The 18172-nt window shown below is 37.2% G+C and overlaps 1 protein-coding gene across 1 annotated transcript in view; it reads right to left on the bottom strand.

The window, feature by feature from the left end:
- Positions 1 to 18172, bottom strand: part of Prp5 (pre-mRNA processing factor 5) — a 186667-nt gene that overhangs the window by 95440 nt on the left and 73055 nt on the right. The window contains exon 7 of the mRNA XM_089099124.1: positions 10720 to 10908. Coding sequence (XP_088955250.1) covers positions 10720 to 10908 — 189 coding nt within the window. The remainder of the gene's footprint in view (positions 1 to 10719; positions 10909 to 18172) is intronic.

Below are 18172 nucleotides of genomic sequence, written 5' to 3'. Positions count from 1 at the left end.
TTGCATGGTGATGCAGAACACCATCGCAGGAGGATCCTCTATAGGAGGACAACTGCGGCAGGGCGTAGGATCCAGATCTATGGACAACGGCCCCTGCAAAGGGCTGCCTCGACCCTTTCGGGGTACCTGCAAGACTGGGGACCTTGCGATCAACTTTATTTCTGCTTGAGGAGTGGTGCCCGTCGATGAAATTATAGCCTAGTAAACGACACAGCACTCGCACGGGATTCTGACTAATGGATAATTCTTCTGGGCTTGTTTTGTTTTGACAAGCGCTTACAAGATGAAAACCTCTTCCGTGACGACATGAACGCTATGGGCGACTTCGCCATAGAAAATCAGTATAGGCAGACGTACTTATACTAGCAGTTGGGATTAAAATACCGCAGATTGTTAGCTTAAAATTTCAAGTCTTGTTGATAGAAGAACATCGCCAAGTGCTGAAAACAATTTTGTGACCAAGGTGGGCCCATGATTGCATAAAGCCTCCATTCATACTGGAGGTCCCAGGGACTTCTTGCTATCCGGTTCTAAGCCGGCTTAAGCACTTCGTTGTAGACTTAAGAAGATATGTGATCCCCGTCCTGAACTGGTATCCGGGATCATTGCTTTTCCTGAGGCGAAAATAATTCCAATGATTTAAAGAACATGAAAATTGGAGCTTGGAATATTACGACGTTAAAAAATGTTTACTGTATCGATATTTTGACTGAAGAATTCAGATGATTCGAACTGGATTTATTAGGAGTTTCAGAAACTCATATCCCAGGGGTAGGAAGCATTAAAAATTAGGCGATATAGAATTTGTTTACTCAGGCAGGAAGGATGGCGTACATAGACAGGGAGTAGGGCTCATGATGAATAAGGAAGCTGCTAAGCCTTGGTTAGACTGGAAAGTTATTAATAATAGAATACTAATTGCTCATTTTATGACTAAAAAGTTCCGGGTATCAGTTATAGTAGTACAATCCATGTAGAACCAACTGACGGAGATACTAGTGACTCAGATTAATTTTACTTACAGTTACAGGAGCAAATACAGGGTCCCAGGTAGAAACATGATGTTTTTACTGGGAGATTTTAACGCCCAGGTTGGTAGAAATAGGGATAGATGGTATCCTAGCCTAGGTAAATTTGGTGTAGGAAAAGAAAACAGTAATGGATACAGACTTTTGCAATGAAAGGACTTTTTGCAATCTATAACTAGATTGTGTAGGTATAACAATCTAGTTATAACCAATACGGTGTTTGGTCATAAAATGGCTCATAAGTTAATACGGTATTAACGTGATGGTAAGACAGCAAACCTTATTGATTATGTTATAGCATACCGAAGACAGGCAGGATCAATACAAGATACTAGGGTATATATGAGTGCTATTATTGATGTTAAAAGTAAAGATCACCAACTAGTAGTGTCAAGGGTTAATTTAAAGCTGAAATTTCTGAAGGGTAAATACCTATAGGGAAGTTATGATGTTGGTAGACTCAAGGATGAGAATTTGAGAAAAATTTCCAGAAACTGGTGAATACTAAACTTGAGAGTTTCAAATTTGACAATGTGGAAGATGGCTGGACTAATTAAAGAAAAAATTTTGTAAAATTGCTAAAGGTGTCTTAGGGAAGAAAGTTAGGAGTGCAGCTAGGAATAATAGTGAAAAAGATTTATGTTTAATAGACAGGAGAAGGGGCTTGTACAATAATCATCTGAGTGATATATCATATGCAAACAAAAGAAATGTAAAGCAAGTGGAGAAAGCATTAAAATATGAATTATGGAGGTGTGAAGTTGAGGCCATGGATAAAATTGCTGAGGATCTGGAAGATTCAGCTAGACGGCATAATAGTAGAATATTGTACTGGCATGTTAACAAATTGAGAGGGAGTAGTCAATCCGGACTTGGCCCAGTTAAAGATAGGAATGGGGCCGCAATTAGCGATAAGGAAAAAAATAAAGAGAGATGGGCCGAAAATTTTGAGACTTTGCTTAACCGAGATAGAGTTGCAGGAAAAGATAAAGAGGAAAATGAAACAGCTTGTGATGCCTCGGATGTGAAGGAAGATTTATTTTGTGAGGAAGAATTAGCAACATTACTAAAAGGATTAAAAAAAATAAGGCTCCAGGTGCTGATAGGGTAGTAAATGAGTTTCTCAAATATGGTGGCTCTGAGGTGAGAAATAAGTTACTGAAGATTATGAATATGATTTTTGAAAAAGGAGAAGTAAAGAGGAACGATTTTAGGAAAACCTTAATTAATTCACTTTATAAGAAAGGTGATAAAAGTGAGTGTGGTAATTATCGAGGCATTAGTCTGGTCTCTGTAATTAGTAAATTACTTAGTAATATGATACTTTTTAGACTGAGAGATGCTGCAGGCAAACTTTTAAGAGAAGTATACCGCGGTTTTAGAAAAGGCAGAGGATTTGTTGACCAAATTTTCACTCTTAGGCTAATAATTGAGAAGTGCCTGAGTTTTCAAACACCTTTAGTCCTCAGTTTAATATATTATGAGCAAGCGTTTGATTCAGCTGATAGAAAAGTTTTAGCAAAGGTGTTATCCTTGTATAGTATACCAGACAAATACATTAAAGTGATTAGTGCTGTGTACTAGAATAACACTGCTGTGGTTAAGGTAGGAAATGAGGTTTGTAGCTGGTTTTGCATTAAATCAGGAGTTAAGTAGGATAGTGTTATATCCCCTTTTATATGGATTATTTTGACGGAATTTGTCTTAAGGAGCACAGGAAAGGCAATGGGAGACCACGGAATCAAAAGGGAAGGAAAAAGTCTCCTGGACTTAGATGCTGATGATTTAAGCATCCTAGATGAAAGTGTGAGCAAAATGAATGAAGTTTTAGAGGTTTTGCGAGTTCAGGGTGCTAGAATAGGATTTGAAAATGTTAAAAAGACTAAGTCACTAAGGCTAGGAATAAGTGAAGATGTAAAGGTGACGCTTGATGACAAAAATATTGATCAGGTGGATAGCTTCATTTAGCTCGGTAGCATAATTAGTATACACGGTAGGAGCAATGATGATGTTGAAAATAGAACAACCAAGGCACATGGTGTTTTCTAACAGTAAAAAAAAAGTTTGGAAGAATAGGAAGATAAACCTGCAAACCAAGACTGGAATATTAGAAGCTACAGTGATGACAGTAGTCAAATACGGCTCTGAAGCATGGGCGCTCCGAAAAGCGGATGAAGATTTGCTGGATTTTTTCCAGAAAAATTGCTTAAGGATTGTTCTTGGTACCCGGCTGACTAACCGTATTTCAAACAATAGGCTATACGAAAAATGTGATTCAATACGGCTCTCTAGGGCTATAATGAAAGAAAGGATGAGGTGGCTAGGGCACGTTGTGCGGATGAAGTATTATAGATCGCCAAAGATTGTTCTTTTCGGCCAACCGTCTAGGGCTAAACGAAAAGCATGTCGTCCTCGTCTGGGGTGGGAGGACGTCATAAAGAAACATTTAAAGGAAATGCGAACTTCATGGGCGGGTGTAAAAAGGGAGGCTTTGAATAGTTTGGGGTGGAAGAGGAGCGTGCGTAGCTGTGTTGGCCTCAGGCGGCTTGGTGCTGCGGTGAGTTATTAGTAGTAGTAGTATAATAACCTAAGTTTTATTTTTGTTCCAGTTATTTAAGAATGACTCCTGAATCACAAAGGCTGTTTAATTAGAATAATAACCTCTTTTAACAGTTAAAAAAGAAAGTGTAGCGTAAGAGCGAGCTATTGAGGAGAGTCAACCAATCTCATATACGTAATATTTTCTGTTCCTATTAAGTTTTAATGTTGATTCTTACTTTCAGTTAAAAAAACTTGTTTTTTTATTTAATTGCTGATCGTCTTTTAAATAATGTCAGAAAATCCAGCTACCCCTCTAATTAAGTTGCTACCAGCAACTTTAGCGTAAGAGCGAGCTACTGAGGAGAGGCAACCCATCTCATATATGTAATATTTTCTACTCGTTTTAAGTTTTAATGTTGCTTCTTACTTTCAGTTGAAAAAACTATTTTTTTTTGTTTAATTGCGGATCGTTTTTTAAATAATATTGGGAAATCCAGTTCCCCTACATGGCAAATTCCCTTCCCCCACGAGAAATTTCTCAATGGAAAGATTCTCCCACGCAACTTAAATTAGCGATATTGTCGGAACTAATTTTATAAGGCATAGTAACAAAATGGCCAAAGAGATCAAAACTATTTTTATGAAACTGAAGTTCACACGTTGAGCAATTCTCAAATGACAGAAAAGATCAAAAGAAAAGATCAAAAGAAAAGATATAAGCAATAATTTTCGTTCGTTTTAAGTTTTAATATTATTCCTTACTTTCAGTAGGAAAAAACTTGTTTTTTTAATTTAATTAATCAAAAAAACTTTTTGCACAAAATAAGCATTTCAAAAAAAAGTAAAGAACTCCAATAAACCAAAAATTAACAAAGATAGAATCAAATAATTTAGCAAGCAGACAACTACCAAAAATCAGTATCAATGAATAAATGAAACCCAACACACCAAGAAATTGAAATAAGTAAAAACGAGCAGAAATTAATCTGGTTAGGCTTCTAAAACATATGCTTTCTAAAAGCCAGAATAAAATTTGTACTTTACTGAAAAATATTCAAATGAATTTACTGAAAAAAATATGCATTGTCAGTTTAATGTACATACGCTGATATTTATTCCTTGAAATCTTAATTAGTTTTTTATTTCTTAAAGTTGTAAAAGTGAAAACATTTAAAAGAATTTTTTCCAATAAAGTACAAATTATATTCTGGCTTTTAGAAAGCATAGGTTTAGAACCCTACTCAGATTAAGTTCTGCTCGTATTGCGTTTGACTTATCTTAATTTCTGTTTGTTTAGGGTTTCATTTATTTATTGATAATGATTTGTGGTAGTTGTATGCTTGGTAAATTATTGGATTCTATTTTTGTTCATTTTTGGTTTAATGGAGTTCTTTACTTTTTTTGAAAAATATATTTTGTGCAGAAAGTTTTTTTGATTAATTTCTGTTAGTTTTATATTGACATAGTCTTTTTCAGGGAGAAAAACTGAGCCTGATCTGAAGTTAAACATCCATTCCTTCCATAAAAATTTGAAAGGGCAATATTCCTTTCAATTTCCAATCGAATGAGCCCTTTTCGAATTTTTTACGACAACGCTTTCTATAAAAACATGATATGCCCTCAGGGCATAACTTACAACCTTAGCCCTGAGGACTGTGTGTGGGGGGGGGGGGATTGTCATCCTCAAGGACCTAATTTCCAGAACTTTCAACTACGTTCAACAAACTGGCTATATAAAAATTTTTATTGGATGTGTTTGGTTAAATGGTGGGCGTGAGAAGGGGGTTAGTTACTCTCCAATCACTTTCGACCCTTAAAAAGGGCACTAGCCCTCTTAATCTCCGATTGAATGAACCTGTTTTGAAATTTTTACGACAACGCTATCTATACAAACCTTATATTGCCCCAGGGCATAACTTACAACCTTTGACCTGGGGCTCTGGGGGTTTGACATCCTCTAATACATAATTTCCAGAACTTTCAACTACGTTGAACAAAATGGCTATCTCAAAACTTTGATAGGATGTGTTTGGGGAAATGGTGGGCATGAGAGAGGGTTTAGTTGCCCTTCAATCACTTTCGAATATTAAAAAGCGCACTTATATGCCCTCCCCAGGGCATAACTGACAACCCTTGCCCTGGTGGTTGTGGGTGGGGGAGTGGGGGGGGGGGGTTGACATCTTTGAAGACCTAATTCCCAAAACTTTCAACTACGTTGAACAAAATGGCTATCAAAAATTTTGAAGCCTACATATGAAATTCTTCGGAAAAGTTGCTTTTTCAGCTGAAACATCTGGAATGTTATAAATTTTAATACATTCTTTCAGAGTAAGCCTATTCCGTAAGGGAGGGTCCTCAAAAATACTAGATGGTATTCGGCCGGGCTCACTTTATGCAGATGAGCCTCAAAGGTCATAACCAGTAGAAAGTCAGACATTATGCAGTAGAATGCTGATTAAGGTTTGATAAGGGGATAAGCAAGCTGTAATCCGTAAATTTCCATTCTTTGTGCATTGTAACTTAATTTTCCCTAAAATTTTCTGGGAGGGGTCTTCTTATATTTCTTTTAGTGAGGGGTGGAACTTTTTGTAATTGTATTTGTATATCTGAAACTCCACAACTCACTGCTCTTTATAGAAGCAGTTGTATTGTCCAACTCTTCTTGATTCAGTCAAAATATAAACTTATTGTATTCGTCTACATAACAGCACTTCGGCGACAGAATTTTCGTTTGCTTAGAAATATCAAATTAAAAAAACAAGTTTTTTAAACTGAAAATAAGGAGCGACATTAAAACTTAAAACGAACAGAAATTATTTCGTATATGAAAGGGGATGTCCCCTCCTCAACGCCCCACTCTTTACGCTAAAATTTTTTTTGTTTTAAAAAGTAGAGTTGTGAGGAAAAGTCAAACTTCAGCGTAAAGAGTGGGGCGTTGAGGAGGGGTCAGCCCCTTTCATATACCGAATAATTTCTTGTTCATTTTAAGTTTTAATGTCGCTATTGGAGGGTTATTGTGCGGGGTCACCACTTTTAAAGGCAAAAATGGCGCAAAGAGTTGCTATGCCACTTACTGGAGGGGGAAGATCCCTCTTTGGCCCCAAATTAGTGGGATTTCCGCGGTTACTCCAATGGTTTCGTATATACCAACGTTATCGGATGGTCTACGGCCACATTTAAAGCCAAAGTTTAACGATAAGATTTATAACCAACTCTTTTAGATTCAACCTAAGCTGAAAAGTTAAAAGAGTACATTGTAAAAAAAAGCTTACTGTAATCACTCCACGTTGTATAAAAGAACTAACTAAAAAATGGACCCTTCCTCCCAGCCCGCTAGCCGCGTGCTGCGGCGGGGGTTACGAGGGTGGTAATGAATCTTTCCAGCCAATCCTTGGACTTACTAATTTACTGGCCGACCTCCTTAACTGCGCAATTCTTCACCTCGTGGTCTATTAAGCACGTACGCAGTTAAGAGGACCCAAAATGGCGTCAAAAATAAAAGTAAAATTAATATTTATTACTTAAGGAAGGAAAATAATTAAGGGGCCAAAAGATATGAATCTGGGAGGGACATTTATCTGAAAAAACTGGGACCAAGGGTTCCAACACCTCCCTCCTAAGATAAATGGCCCGTATCTCCGGTGGATTATATTATCTCTTATTCAATTACTCAATCTTGGTAAGCTCAACAATTTGCACACGCAAAAATTATGATACGCAATTACTATTGTGAATTATCAGCTCCGTGTAATGAGATTCAACAATTTTTCAAATAACCGGAATGTATAGACTTCATTAGGGAATTACGACTTCTTTCACAATAAGTAGTTTTACGCGAGTGAAATATATCTCCAAAAAACGAATTAACAGGGGTTGGATGAGAAAATAATCAAAAAAACCGAGCTAATATTCTACTAGTGAATTAGCTGGACTAAAACGAAACAGGGGAACTGACCTGCAAAACAAATCACTCATCCTCCCTTGATAATCACATTCCAAATGTAATCTCCTCCTGGGGAGATTACTCAATAGGACAGGTGCCTTCCACCTTCCTTGTCCAATATGCTCACAAATTGACAAATTCTCCTAATTTCCCGTTCTCAATGCTCTTATAACCTTCGTCACTGAAGATTATATCTAAGTCCGTCACTTCACTCAACTAATAACCCAACTCCCAACGTTTTCTTATCTACCCTTAAACCCTCTAATACTTTTAAATACGGAGATTCTCCTACTGTAAACTCAACTTATCAATTTCATATTATTCTTCTTTATATTTGTCTAACAAGGCACACAGCCCATTATAGACTTTTGTAATTCTATTAATTAAATGCGTAATTTTGTCTTTTTATATGTCACCACAATAGGCTACTTTCTAGGCCAAATTAATCGTCTCTTCGAAAACGTGGAATTCTTTTATTAGCAACGCTGTTAATAATTCCTGTTCTTGCTGCCACCACTTCTTGGAGGGGGAGTACCGGGTGCTGGCACCACTTATTGGATGCTTAACGTGCGGCAGTCACCACTTATTAAAGGCAAAAATGGCGCAAAGAGTTGCTATGCCACTTACTGGAGGGAGAAGATCCCTCTTTGGCCCCAAATAAGTGGGATTTCCGCGGTTACTCCAACGGTTCCGTATACAAAACGTGATCGGAGGGTCTATGGCCACATTTAAAGCCAAAGTTTACCGATAAGGTTTTCTAGCTATCTCTTTAGTTTCGACCTAAGCTGAAAAGTTAAAAGAGTACATAAAAAAACCTTACTGTATTCACAACACGTTGTATATAAGAACTCAAAACGGAACTAAAGGTAAAAATCTTACAATTAATCAATACACTTTCAGACGCGCGCTTGCGCGCGCACCTCTGACCAAAGGCGATGAATGGCTGAATCAAATCAAACTCCTAGCATCCTTTGATCTAAATTTAAGCAGTATGAGTCATCGCTCAACTGGCTTTTTCAACCACTCGCTAATTACTGGATTCTTTAGACATCGTAATAAAAACTTTCCTGGGGGTTTAGATATTCAACATAAATAAAGTTAAATTTATAAAAAGGCATTTTTCTGAAACAAAAGGGGCCAAAGGTCCCAACAGTCGCTCCTTACTTTCAGTTAAAAAAAACTTGTTTTTAATTTAATTTCTGAACGTTTTTGAATTCATGCAGGTTTTGAATTTGGCTCACCGTACATGAATAATTAAAAAGAAATTAGCATAATAATTTTACTTTTTTTTTTTACTAATAATAACCTTCTAATAACCTAAGTTTGATTTTCACTTATTTAAGAGTGACTCCTGAATCACAAAGGCTGTTTAGTTAGAATAATAACCTCTTCTAAAAGTTAAAAAAGAAACTTTAGCGTAAGAGCGAGCTATTGAGGAGAGGATACCCATCTCAAATACGTAATATTTTCTGTTACTGTTAAGTTTTAATGTTGCTTCTCACTTTCAGTTGAAAAAACTTTTTCTATTTAAAAATTGATCGTCTTTTAAATAATTTCAGGAAATCCAGCTACCCCTCCATGGAAAATTCCCTTCCCCTACGAGAAATTTCTCTATGGAAAAATTCTCCCGCGTAATTTAAATTAGCGATATTTGCGGGACTAATTTTGCAAGACATAGTAGCAAAACGGCCAAAGAGGATCAAACTCTTTTAATGAAAATGAAAATCACAAGTTGAGCAATTCTCAAATCACTGAAATGAATGAAAGAAAATATCTTTAAAAGATGTACGTAATAATTTATGTTGGTTTTAAGTTTTAATGTTATTCCTCACTTTCAGCTGGAAAAAACTTGTTTTTTTTTAATAACAACAACAGCCGATGACATAATTTATCTTTGGTTTATTATCACAAAAAAAATCCTAGTTATGAAGCTTCGTAAGGTAAAGTTAAATGTTAAAGATTGGGCGGGAAACAACACAAACAAATTATTGCTTATATCAGCCATTATTTAACAAAGTTCGAATGTTATCGTAAAGAGCTGGGTATTGACGAGGGGGCGAACTTCCTTATATACGTAATATGAGGGGGTTCGCAGCCTCGTCAATACCTCGCTCTTTACGCTAAAGTTCGAATTCTGTTCTATTCTTTAAGAATGACCCCTGAATCATAAATGATTCAGGGGTCTAGTTTCATAAATGAAACTAGAATAAATAGCTCTTTTGAAATTAATAAAAATACATTAGCGTAAAGCACGAGGTATTCAGGAGGCTACGAACCCCCTCATATACGTAATAGTTTCTGTTCGTTTTACGTTTTAATGTTACTCCTTACTTTCAGTTGAAAAGACTTGTTTTTTATTTAATTTCTGATTGTTTTTTAAATAACGCTGGGAAATCCAGCGCCCCTTCGTGGAAATTATCTTCCCTCGTGGAAAATTCCTCCCACGTAACCCAATCCCTCTCCCCCAACAGAAAAAAATCCCCCCTGAAAACGTCTGTATATTTACCAATAACCAATACTATATGTAAATAATGGGCAAAGTTTAAAAATTGCAGCCTTTCCCCCGGAGACTATGGGGGATTAAGCCGTCCTCAAAGACATAATTATTAGATATTTCGACTATGCTGAATAAAACGGCTATCTCAAAATTTTGATGCGGTGACTTTGAGAAAAAATTAGCGTGGGGGGGGGGGGCATAGCTGCTTTCCAGTTTTTTGGTCACTTAAAAATGGCACTAGAACTTTTAATTTAGATTCGAATGAGCCCTCTCGCGAAATTCTAGGACCACTGGGTCGATACGATTAACCCTGGAAAAAAAACAAATAAACACACATCCGTGATCTTTCTTCTGGCAAAAATAGAAAATTTCACATTTGTGCAGATAGGAACTTGAAACACCTACAGTAGGATTCTCTGATACGTTGAATCTGACAGTGTGATTTTCATTAAGATTCTATGATTTTTAGGGGGTGTTTCCCCCTTTTTTTTAAAATGAGGCAAACTTTCTCAAGGTTATAACTTTTGATGGGTAGGACTAAACTTGATGAAACTTATATATTTAGAATCAACATGAAATCCGATTCTTTTAATGTGCCTATTGGTATCAAAATTCCGTTTTTTAGAGTTTCGGTTACTATTGAGTCGGGTCACTCCTTACTTACAGTTCGTTACCAGGAACTGTTTGACAAGGAAGAAAGATCAAGCTACCTGTCTGTATGCCTCAACTTCCTCTGGACTCATTCTTGCAATTTCTGGAACTTCAAGGTAAAACTTCTTTCTGAATGGCATGTATTCAATGTTTTGGTGATCGATTTTAGGAAGTTCTTTCTTCTTTGCTTGAAGTCCGGAGGCAATTTTTTCTAGTTCGTCCTCATCCCTTTCTTCTTCCGAAGAATACTGAAAATGGAATGTAATTTAGGACACAAAACATGGTTAAAAGAGCAATATCTATTACTTTGGACTCAATATTGCAATCTGGATTATAGGTACGAACAGTGTGACAGAAGGGAGTCCGAAGAGGAAGAAAGAGGCAGGATGCTCCAGAAGAAATTGTTTTTAGGCAAAATAAAAACCGCAGGTTCAATGCATACTAACATATTTTCCTTATTGATTGTTTATAAAAAGATAGGAATAAGGCTCAAAATTCTAATGTTCCCTTTTTTTGGCCCAACAAAATGCCCCCAAAATCTTCAAATATCATCCGAACACAGATCTTAATATGTTATAAAAGGAAATCTCAGGAGATTAAGACAAAAATCTTGGGGGGAAGAATCTCTATACCCAGCTTTCATATAGGAGAGAAGAGTATCGCTCAGAAAATATTGTTGTTTTTTTTTATATTGTTTCTATTTGATCATTTTTCGTCTCTATAGTTTTTTTTTATGTTTCAGGACAAAAGAAAGTTAAGCTCTGAAATTATTATGTAAATCTTTTTTACTTTTAATTCTATCTGATGCTTCAGAAAGAAGAAAACTTAAAGTCTTGAATAGAACCTTGGTCATGGGTCTGAAAGAGCAAAAAAGCTCAAGGAAACTTTCCTTTACCAAAAAATTGTGTTGCCAAGCATTTCCCACTACTATTATTCCCCCTATATGGTGTTCAGTGTCACCACTGCAACTGCAATAACATAATTTAGCAGCTAAAACTTACGAGGAGACGCTTAGAATTTGAATAATTGAGCTCATTTTGCCATCCTTCTTTCTTTTCTAAATATGCTAGTTAAAAAATATAAGCCCTTTAGGGGATTCGAAGGGACAGTGTGTTTTAAGTTTGAGTATATTAGTCATTCTAACTTCTGTTCTTTTTATGGTTTCATTTACTTGTTCCAAATAATTTATGCACGGTTTTTTAGTTTGCTCTTTTTTAGTCTGAATAGTATATAATTTTTTCCCCTCTTGTTTTAGGTTTTAATATTTGAATTCTAATCTACTTTATTTTGATTGTGGAGCAAGAAAAGGTGAAGTTTCATCCCTTTATATTTTTAATGTATGTTTGGCGGATTGTCTTCGTTCTTTTTCTACAACCCTAATCTCTAGGGGGTGGGATGCCTCTTTTATTAGGCCTACTTGCGCGGGAGATGTTATCTTACTTAGTCACTCTAAAGGCCAATATATATAGCATAAGCCCAAATAGTGAACTAATAATTCCCAGTAATCAGCCTTAGGAGTCTGACAGCGATGTGGCTAATAACTTTCGTGGCCGCTTTTCAGAAGTGGGGCAAAAATTATCGACGTCGTTGGAGTGCGAAAAAAGTGATGGTAAATTCCAGAATTTTCTTTCTGAAGCAAGCGATACATCTATTTATCTTCAACCAGTGAAATCACATGAACTTGAGGATGCTTTGAAAATATTAAAAAAATAGAGCTATAATGAGAGAAAGGTTGAGATGGCTAGGACACATCCTGCGGATGGTGCGATTACAGATTGCCAAAGATTTTACTTTTCAGCGAACCGTCTAGGACTAAACGGAAAGCGGGTCATCCTTAGTTGGGGTGGGAGAGTGTAATGAGGGAGGCTTTGAATAGATTGGGATGGTGAAGGAGCGTGCGTAGCTGCGCTGGCCTCAGGCGGCTTGGTGCTGCGGTGAGTTGTTCGTAGTAGTAGTAGTATAGTTAAGGGAACTCCGATTCCTAAAAATTTGAAACCTACCAACGCATCGACCTAAAAAGCCAGCGGTCTAAAATTTTCTCTGAAAAATCTATTAAACTGCATTTATATGCCCATCAAGTTTCAAGCGGATCCGGGTAGTTTTATGCAGAAGGTAGGTAGCGCTCATAGCACGTGCCTGTCAAAATATATCCCCTCTGTCCCCTAGCCTCAAAGTTCTTGTCCCACAAGATTCAAGCCAATGAGAGAAAAAGAAAACCTGCCTAAAGTTCTGTTTAAAAGTTGGCGATGGAGATAGTGGTAATGATGGAGCACCGTGCCTTCAATTATACAGGTTGAAAATCCTTATATAATTTCTAATCCAACAAGGTACAACATACAAAACTTTTTGCTAAAATTTAGCAGTGTGGTGGGATATAGGAAAGGCCAATGAACCATCTAGATTCTCTAATTACACAAACTGAAAACTCTTGCGTGATTCCGATTGAAGAAATGCGTCACTGTCTTATTGGTTCTCCAATCAGAAATAGGTTTCTGAATTATTTTGACGTCTTTTCCTGTTGTTGTTTACCCTCTAAAGATAGATTTTTTGTCAAGTAGTGTTTGTATGACCTTCTCCAATTATTAGAATAAGCCCTTGTACCTGGGTGTTGTTATCTGTGCCATCTTTTTTCTCGGGTAAATTGGCTCGCAATCTGCATTATCAATTTTCTAAAGCGCCATTTTTGATTTCTTATCGTTAAGAAGCATACTGAGAATAAGCAGAAGAGGGGAAGGAACCTCCCGCAAGCGACGTCTTGTACCCACCGGTATTAAGTAACCCGTAAATTGCGGGGGACAGTTGAGGGGGTCCTTACACTTCCTTTGTTCCTAGGTTCCTTCATTCTGTATGTATTCAGCATTCGATGCTGATGGAGTGGACCGCTAGAATGCTCGTCTATTGTCCTGCTCTAAATTATGTCAAAAATAGCATCAAAAAAGTCTTTTTGGTACATGTTATGAAGAAAGATACGTCTAAATTTTTCACACTTGGCCAAGATTCTGAAGCAGGGAGGTTAATTTTCTAGTTTTGCCCTCCTGGGGAAATTCAGGCTAAAAGAGTGGGTAAAAATGCGTTTATTAAGTGTCCGATATTATCGATACTATTGCAAAGTATGATGCTGAGGATGTTGGTCTGCGAGTCTTTGTTATCCGCCACCTTATTAAAGGACCACTTAGTCCTGTTAATTCTTTTTGCGCTTTGTAGTATCGTTTTAATTCTTCTTTGCTCACGCTGTATTCTTATCCTGAATGTGTTAGCGCTCCCCCGACCGGACAAGCTGAATACTTTCTATTGTAAATATAGGAGTGCTCTATCGCTTTAAAACTGTCTCATGCTAACACTATAAAAAACCCACCTGTTAGCCTCAAAGATCCTATTGAGCGCAAGGAGACCCTTGATATCCTAAATGACTCTCATGAAATCGACAATTGGATATATGATCCTGCCAAGACAAGAAAATCCGTCCACGCCCAACATAAGGACTCAGCCAACTCTCTCGCCGCCGCTGCAACTAGTCAGCTAAGTGTATTCACTCATGTCCTTAATCAAAAAGTGCTTGGTATTGTGAGTAACATCCCTGTTGTTGTGCAAAAATCAGAGCTTATTAGTATGATTCCCGGTCTCGTTGATGCAACTCAAATTGGAAATTCTGGATCCTTCCGCCTTGAATTTCTAGACGATGCTGCCTAAAACAAAGCTATAAACGAAGGTTTGTGTTTGGGATACGAGCTTTTTTAAAATTAGACGTTTTCTGAAGTTACCTCCTAGATGCTACCGTTGTCAATCGCCGAACCACATTGTCGGAAATTGCCCACTCCCATCGACTAATCAAAAGTGTTCACGGTGCGCTGCTGGACATTATTATTATTATTATTATTCATTTATTGCCCGTCAAAAAAAGGTACAATAGGTACAGTAGAGGGAGTAGTCATTAAAGAAAACAAAAAGAAAAAAAAAGAAGAAAAAGAACGACACAAACACACATTGAAAATTCAAATACATGACAATAAAAACTCTTCATTACATTAATACGAACAATGATGCTAACGAAAGGATGATAAAAGTTTCTTTTAAAACGGGAGAGAGATTTATTAATACTAATATTATTATTATTCATTTAATACCCGTCAAAAAAAAAGGTACATATACGGAATAATCACTAAAATGACAAAAAAAAATAGAGAAGAGGAAAAAAAATTTATTACATGCATTACATTAATACAAAAAAACTATTGTGAACAAATTGGTGACCATGGATGATTAAACTTACTTTGAAAACGGGATAGAGATTTATTAATGCTAATATTAGGGTCAGCTAGCTTATACAAATAAATAATTTTACGGTTTCTTGTCCAAGGGGGCAAATGTAGAAGATATTTAGCAAATCTGAAGAAGATTGATCTTAGGTGCTTTTTATATAACTGTAACTGTAAAGAATTTCCAGAAAGAAGCAATGTAAAGCAGATGTGGAAGGGCTGTGGCGTTGTGCTAGAAGGTAACGGTTGAGACGTAGTTTGCTTTTTACGATTACAGCGTAAGAAATGCTAATTTTACGCTCAACGTGAGAAATCAGCAAACGACGTGTGTGGCCTATAGATGTGCCAATTGGAAGGCCCAGGTATGTAATATAGTCTGCGGGTTTAACAAGAGAACCGTCCATATTTAGAAGAGAAGTAGAGGGATTTCGCCAATTGAAAAGGATAACTTCGGATTTCTCAGGATTAAAAGACAGACCGATTTTTGAATATTCATCTTTGAGGATTTTGAAATGCTGCTCAATGCGCTGAATCGTACGGCCGAGATTCAAGATGTCATCAGCATAACAAATAAGAGACATATCGATTCTCCCAAGAATGCATGAAGGAAGACACTTTGTCTGAGCTTCCAGGACACTATAATTGAACAGGGCTGAGGAGGTGATAGCTCCCTGTCTAGTCCCTTTCTTAACGAGGATAGGGTACTGAGGATTCACAAGGATATTCGAGGCATTCGTAGAGTTTGGCCTCACACGAGAATTAATGCAATTATATTGGGATTGATGAAGAGCGGATTGCAGGGGGAAGCGGGATGGGAGTTTTAAACGCACTCTTAGATTCATATATAAATCCCTGAGAACATGGAAAACTGATGGGTTTACGCCTCGCCTTGCCATGTGAAGAAGCATGGACGAATGAATTAAGGAATCGAACGAACGTTTAACGTCATGTCCAGCGAGGATCATACTTTCTCCCGAAGATTCAGCGTCGGTGAGGGCAGTAAAAACTGCTGTAAGAGCATGAGAACAGCCAGGATTAGCCTGAAAACCAAACTGATATGGGGGAACGTAACGCTTCTGTCTTAACTCATCAAGAAAAAGAAGCTCGAAAAATTTGCATATCGTAGTAGAGACGGTGATGGGACGGAAAGAGGAACATTGCAGCTCAGATTTCCCTTTTTTGGGAATCGAAGTCAGATCACCAATGCAGAACGAGGATGGAACAATACCTGTAACAAATATCATTTGTATGAGAAGGCTGAGGTGACGCACAAATAGATAGCTTCCATTAATGATGTGTAGAGTGCTCACCTTATCTATCAGACAGTGCTAGATTTCCTGACCACCCGGGAACTTGGGTACCAACACGTATTTTTTTAAGAGGAACTGCCCTTTTTTTAGCACACAAAAGTGCATGGCAGATTTTTGCGGAGTAGATATCAAGAGTTAATCTAACCTCATTAATGTGTTACATTAATATTGTAACACACGTGATAATCCTTGCACCGAAAGCCCGAATTGCTCCAACTGCGGGGGAAATCATGTTTCCTATAGTCTCAGATGCCCAGTGTTAAAAAAAAACTCTGAATAAGGATAAAAAATGATTGTTAGTGGCAATAGATTTCGCTTCGTTTCACTTAATATTAACGGAACCAAAGACAAAGATCTTCTTATTGATTAGCTTCTTGATTATGATATAGTTTTCCTATAGGAACATTTTCTAACTAAAGTCAATACAGATACTCTGAAACGGTCACCCACCCACCACACGTTTGTACGTGAAGCTAAAAAAACGCGCGGTCGACCCTCTGGGGGTCTTGCAACTTTAGTTCACCTCACTAAGAAACCTGAGCTTATTTATTCTGATCATAATTTACTGGCAAAAACATGCTTTAATGTGGTCTTCGTCCATGTATATATGCCGGGTAATTGCACGAAAATGTCTTTCCTGTGTATTTGCAAGGGTTATTGATAGGAATTCAAGACATTTATGCTAAGAGTGACCAATCAGGGATTAAATTGGATTGTGGCTGGTGATATTAATGTTAATATTCTGTCCCAATCTAAAAGAAGTGACCTGTTTTTGATGCTTTGCCTAGTGGCTATCAGTTAGTCAATAAAGATAAACAGTTTGACTACATTCATAACCGTGATGGTGCTAGATCAAATCTTGATCATATTATAGTTTCAAGGAGATCTCTCGTGGTTCCTCCTGGCATTGTTTTGGATGATAAAATTGAGGATGATCGCTTGCCTTTAACTCGTGAAATTGAGACGCCTGCTCTACTGGCTTATAACCGTTTTTCTTACCATAATAAATGGTTTGATAAGCCAAATTGGAAACGAGTAAATTCTGAAGTTTATTTGTATGTTCTTTGCTCGTTATTATCAATCCTGTAAGTACCTTTTCACCTTTTACAAACCTCTGTAAGGTCACCGACAGCTAAGATTGATTTAAATTGTTACTATTACCAGATCGTGCCTTGTTTGAAATCAGCTGCTTTAGTTTCAGTTCCGGATGAACGTTTTAAAATCGGAACCAGAAAACTGTTTAGGAATGTGTGCCCAGAAGTGAAAAAAGCTAATCAACCCGCGAAGTTTTGGCTTCGCCTTTGGATTGCTTATGATCGGCCCAAGCCTGGTAAAGTATATAAAAATAAGCAAAATTTGAAATCTCAGTTTAAATCTTATTTGCGTCATGCCCACCTAAATGGTTTGGATGGTCCCTCGAAATAGAAGTCTTGGTCCAATGTAATTATTGGCAGCAAGTGTGTGTCTGCTACCGTTTCTATGATCAAAATCAGTGATTTTGTTACTCATTTTACTCGTGTTTTTTCTACATTTAATCATTCTCTCAAGTCAATGTTTTCTTCCGTATTGCATAATACTGTTCCTCGAGCTCGTAGGCAAGTCCATATATTGTCAATATCTAGTGGTGATATCTATTGGGATTTTAAAAATGTTAAGAAATTGATTGCTCCGGATATGGATGGTCTCTGTTACCGTCACTTCACCATTAAGAGTCCATTATTGTAACACACATTCAGCTTCTATTCCAGATGTGTTTAGCCCAGTCGTTAGTTCCAGATAGTTTTCTTTCGGGAATCGTAACATCAGTTTTGAAAAAGGGACAGGACGCAGATCAGTGTTACCGTTATCGAACAATTATAGTTTCCCGCTCCATGAGGAAGCTGTTCGAGCATGTCGTATTGCCTGAAGTTTTGACTAAATGTGATTTTTCTGATTATCAAGTTGGG

This window comes from Artemia sp. Qi Xiang Cuo, chromosome 13, assembly GCF_049724085.1.
Source record: "Artemia sp. Qi Xiang Cuo chromosome 13, ASM4972408v1, whole genome shotgun sequence".
Lineage (NCBI taxonomy): Eukaryota > Metazoa > Arthropoda > Branchiopoda > Anostraca > Artemiidae > Artemia > Artemia sp. Qi Xiang Cuo.
The sequence above is the reverse complement of the archived record's forward strand: the minus strand, read 5'-3'. Positions and strand labels throughout refer to the sequence as shown.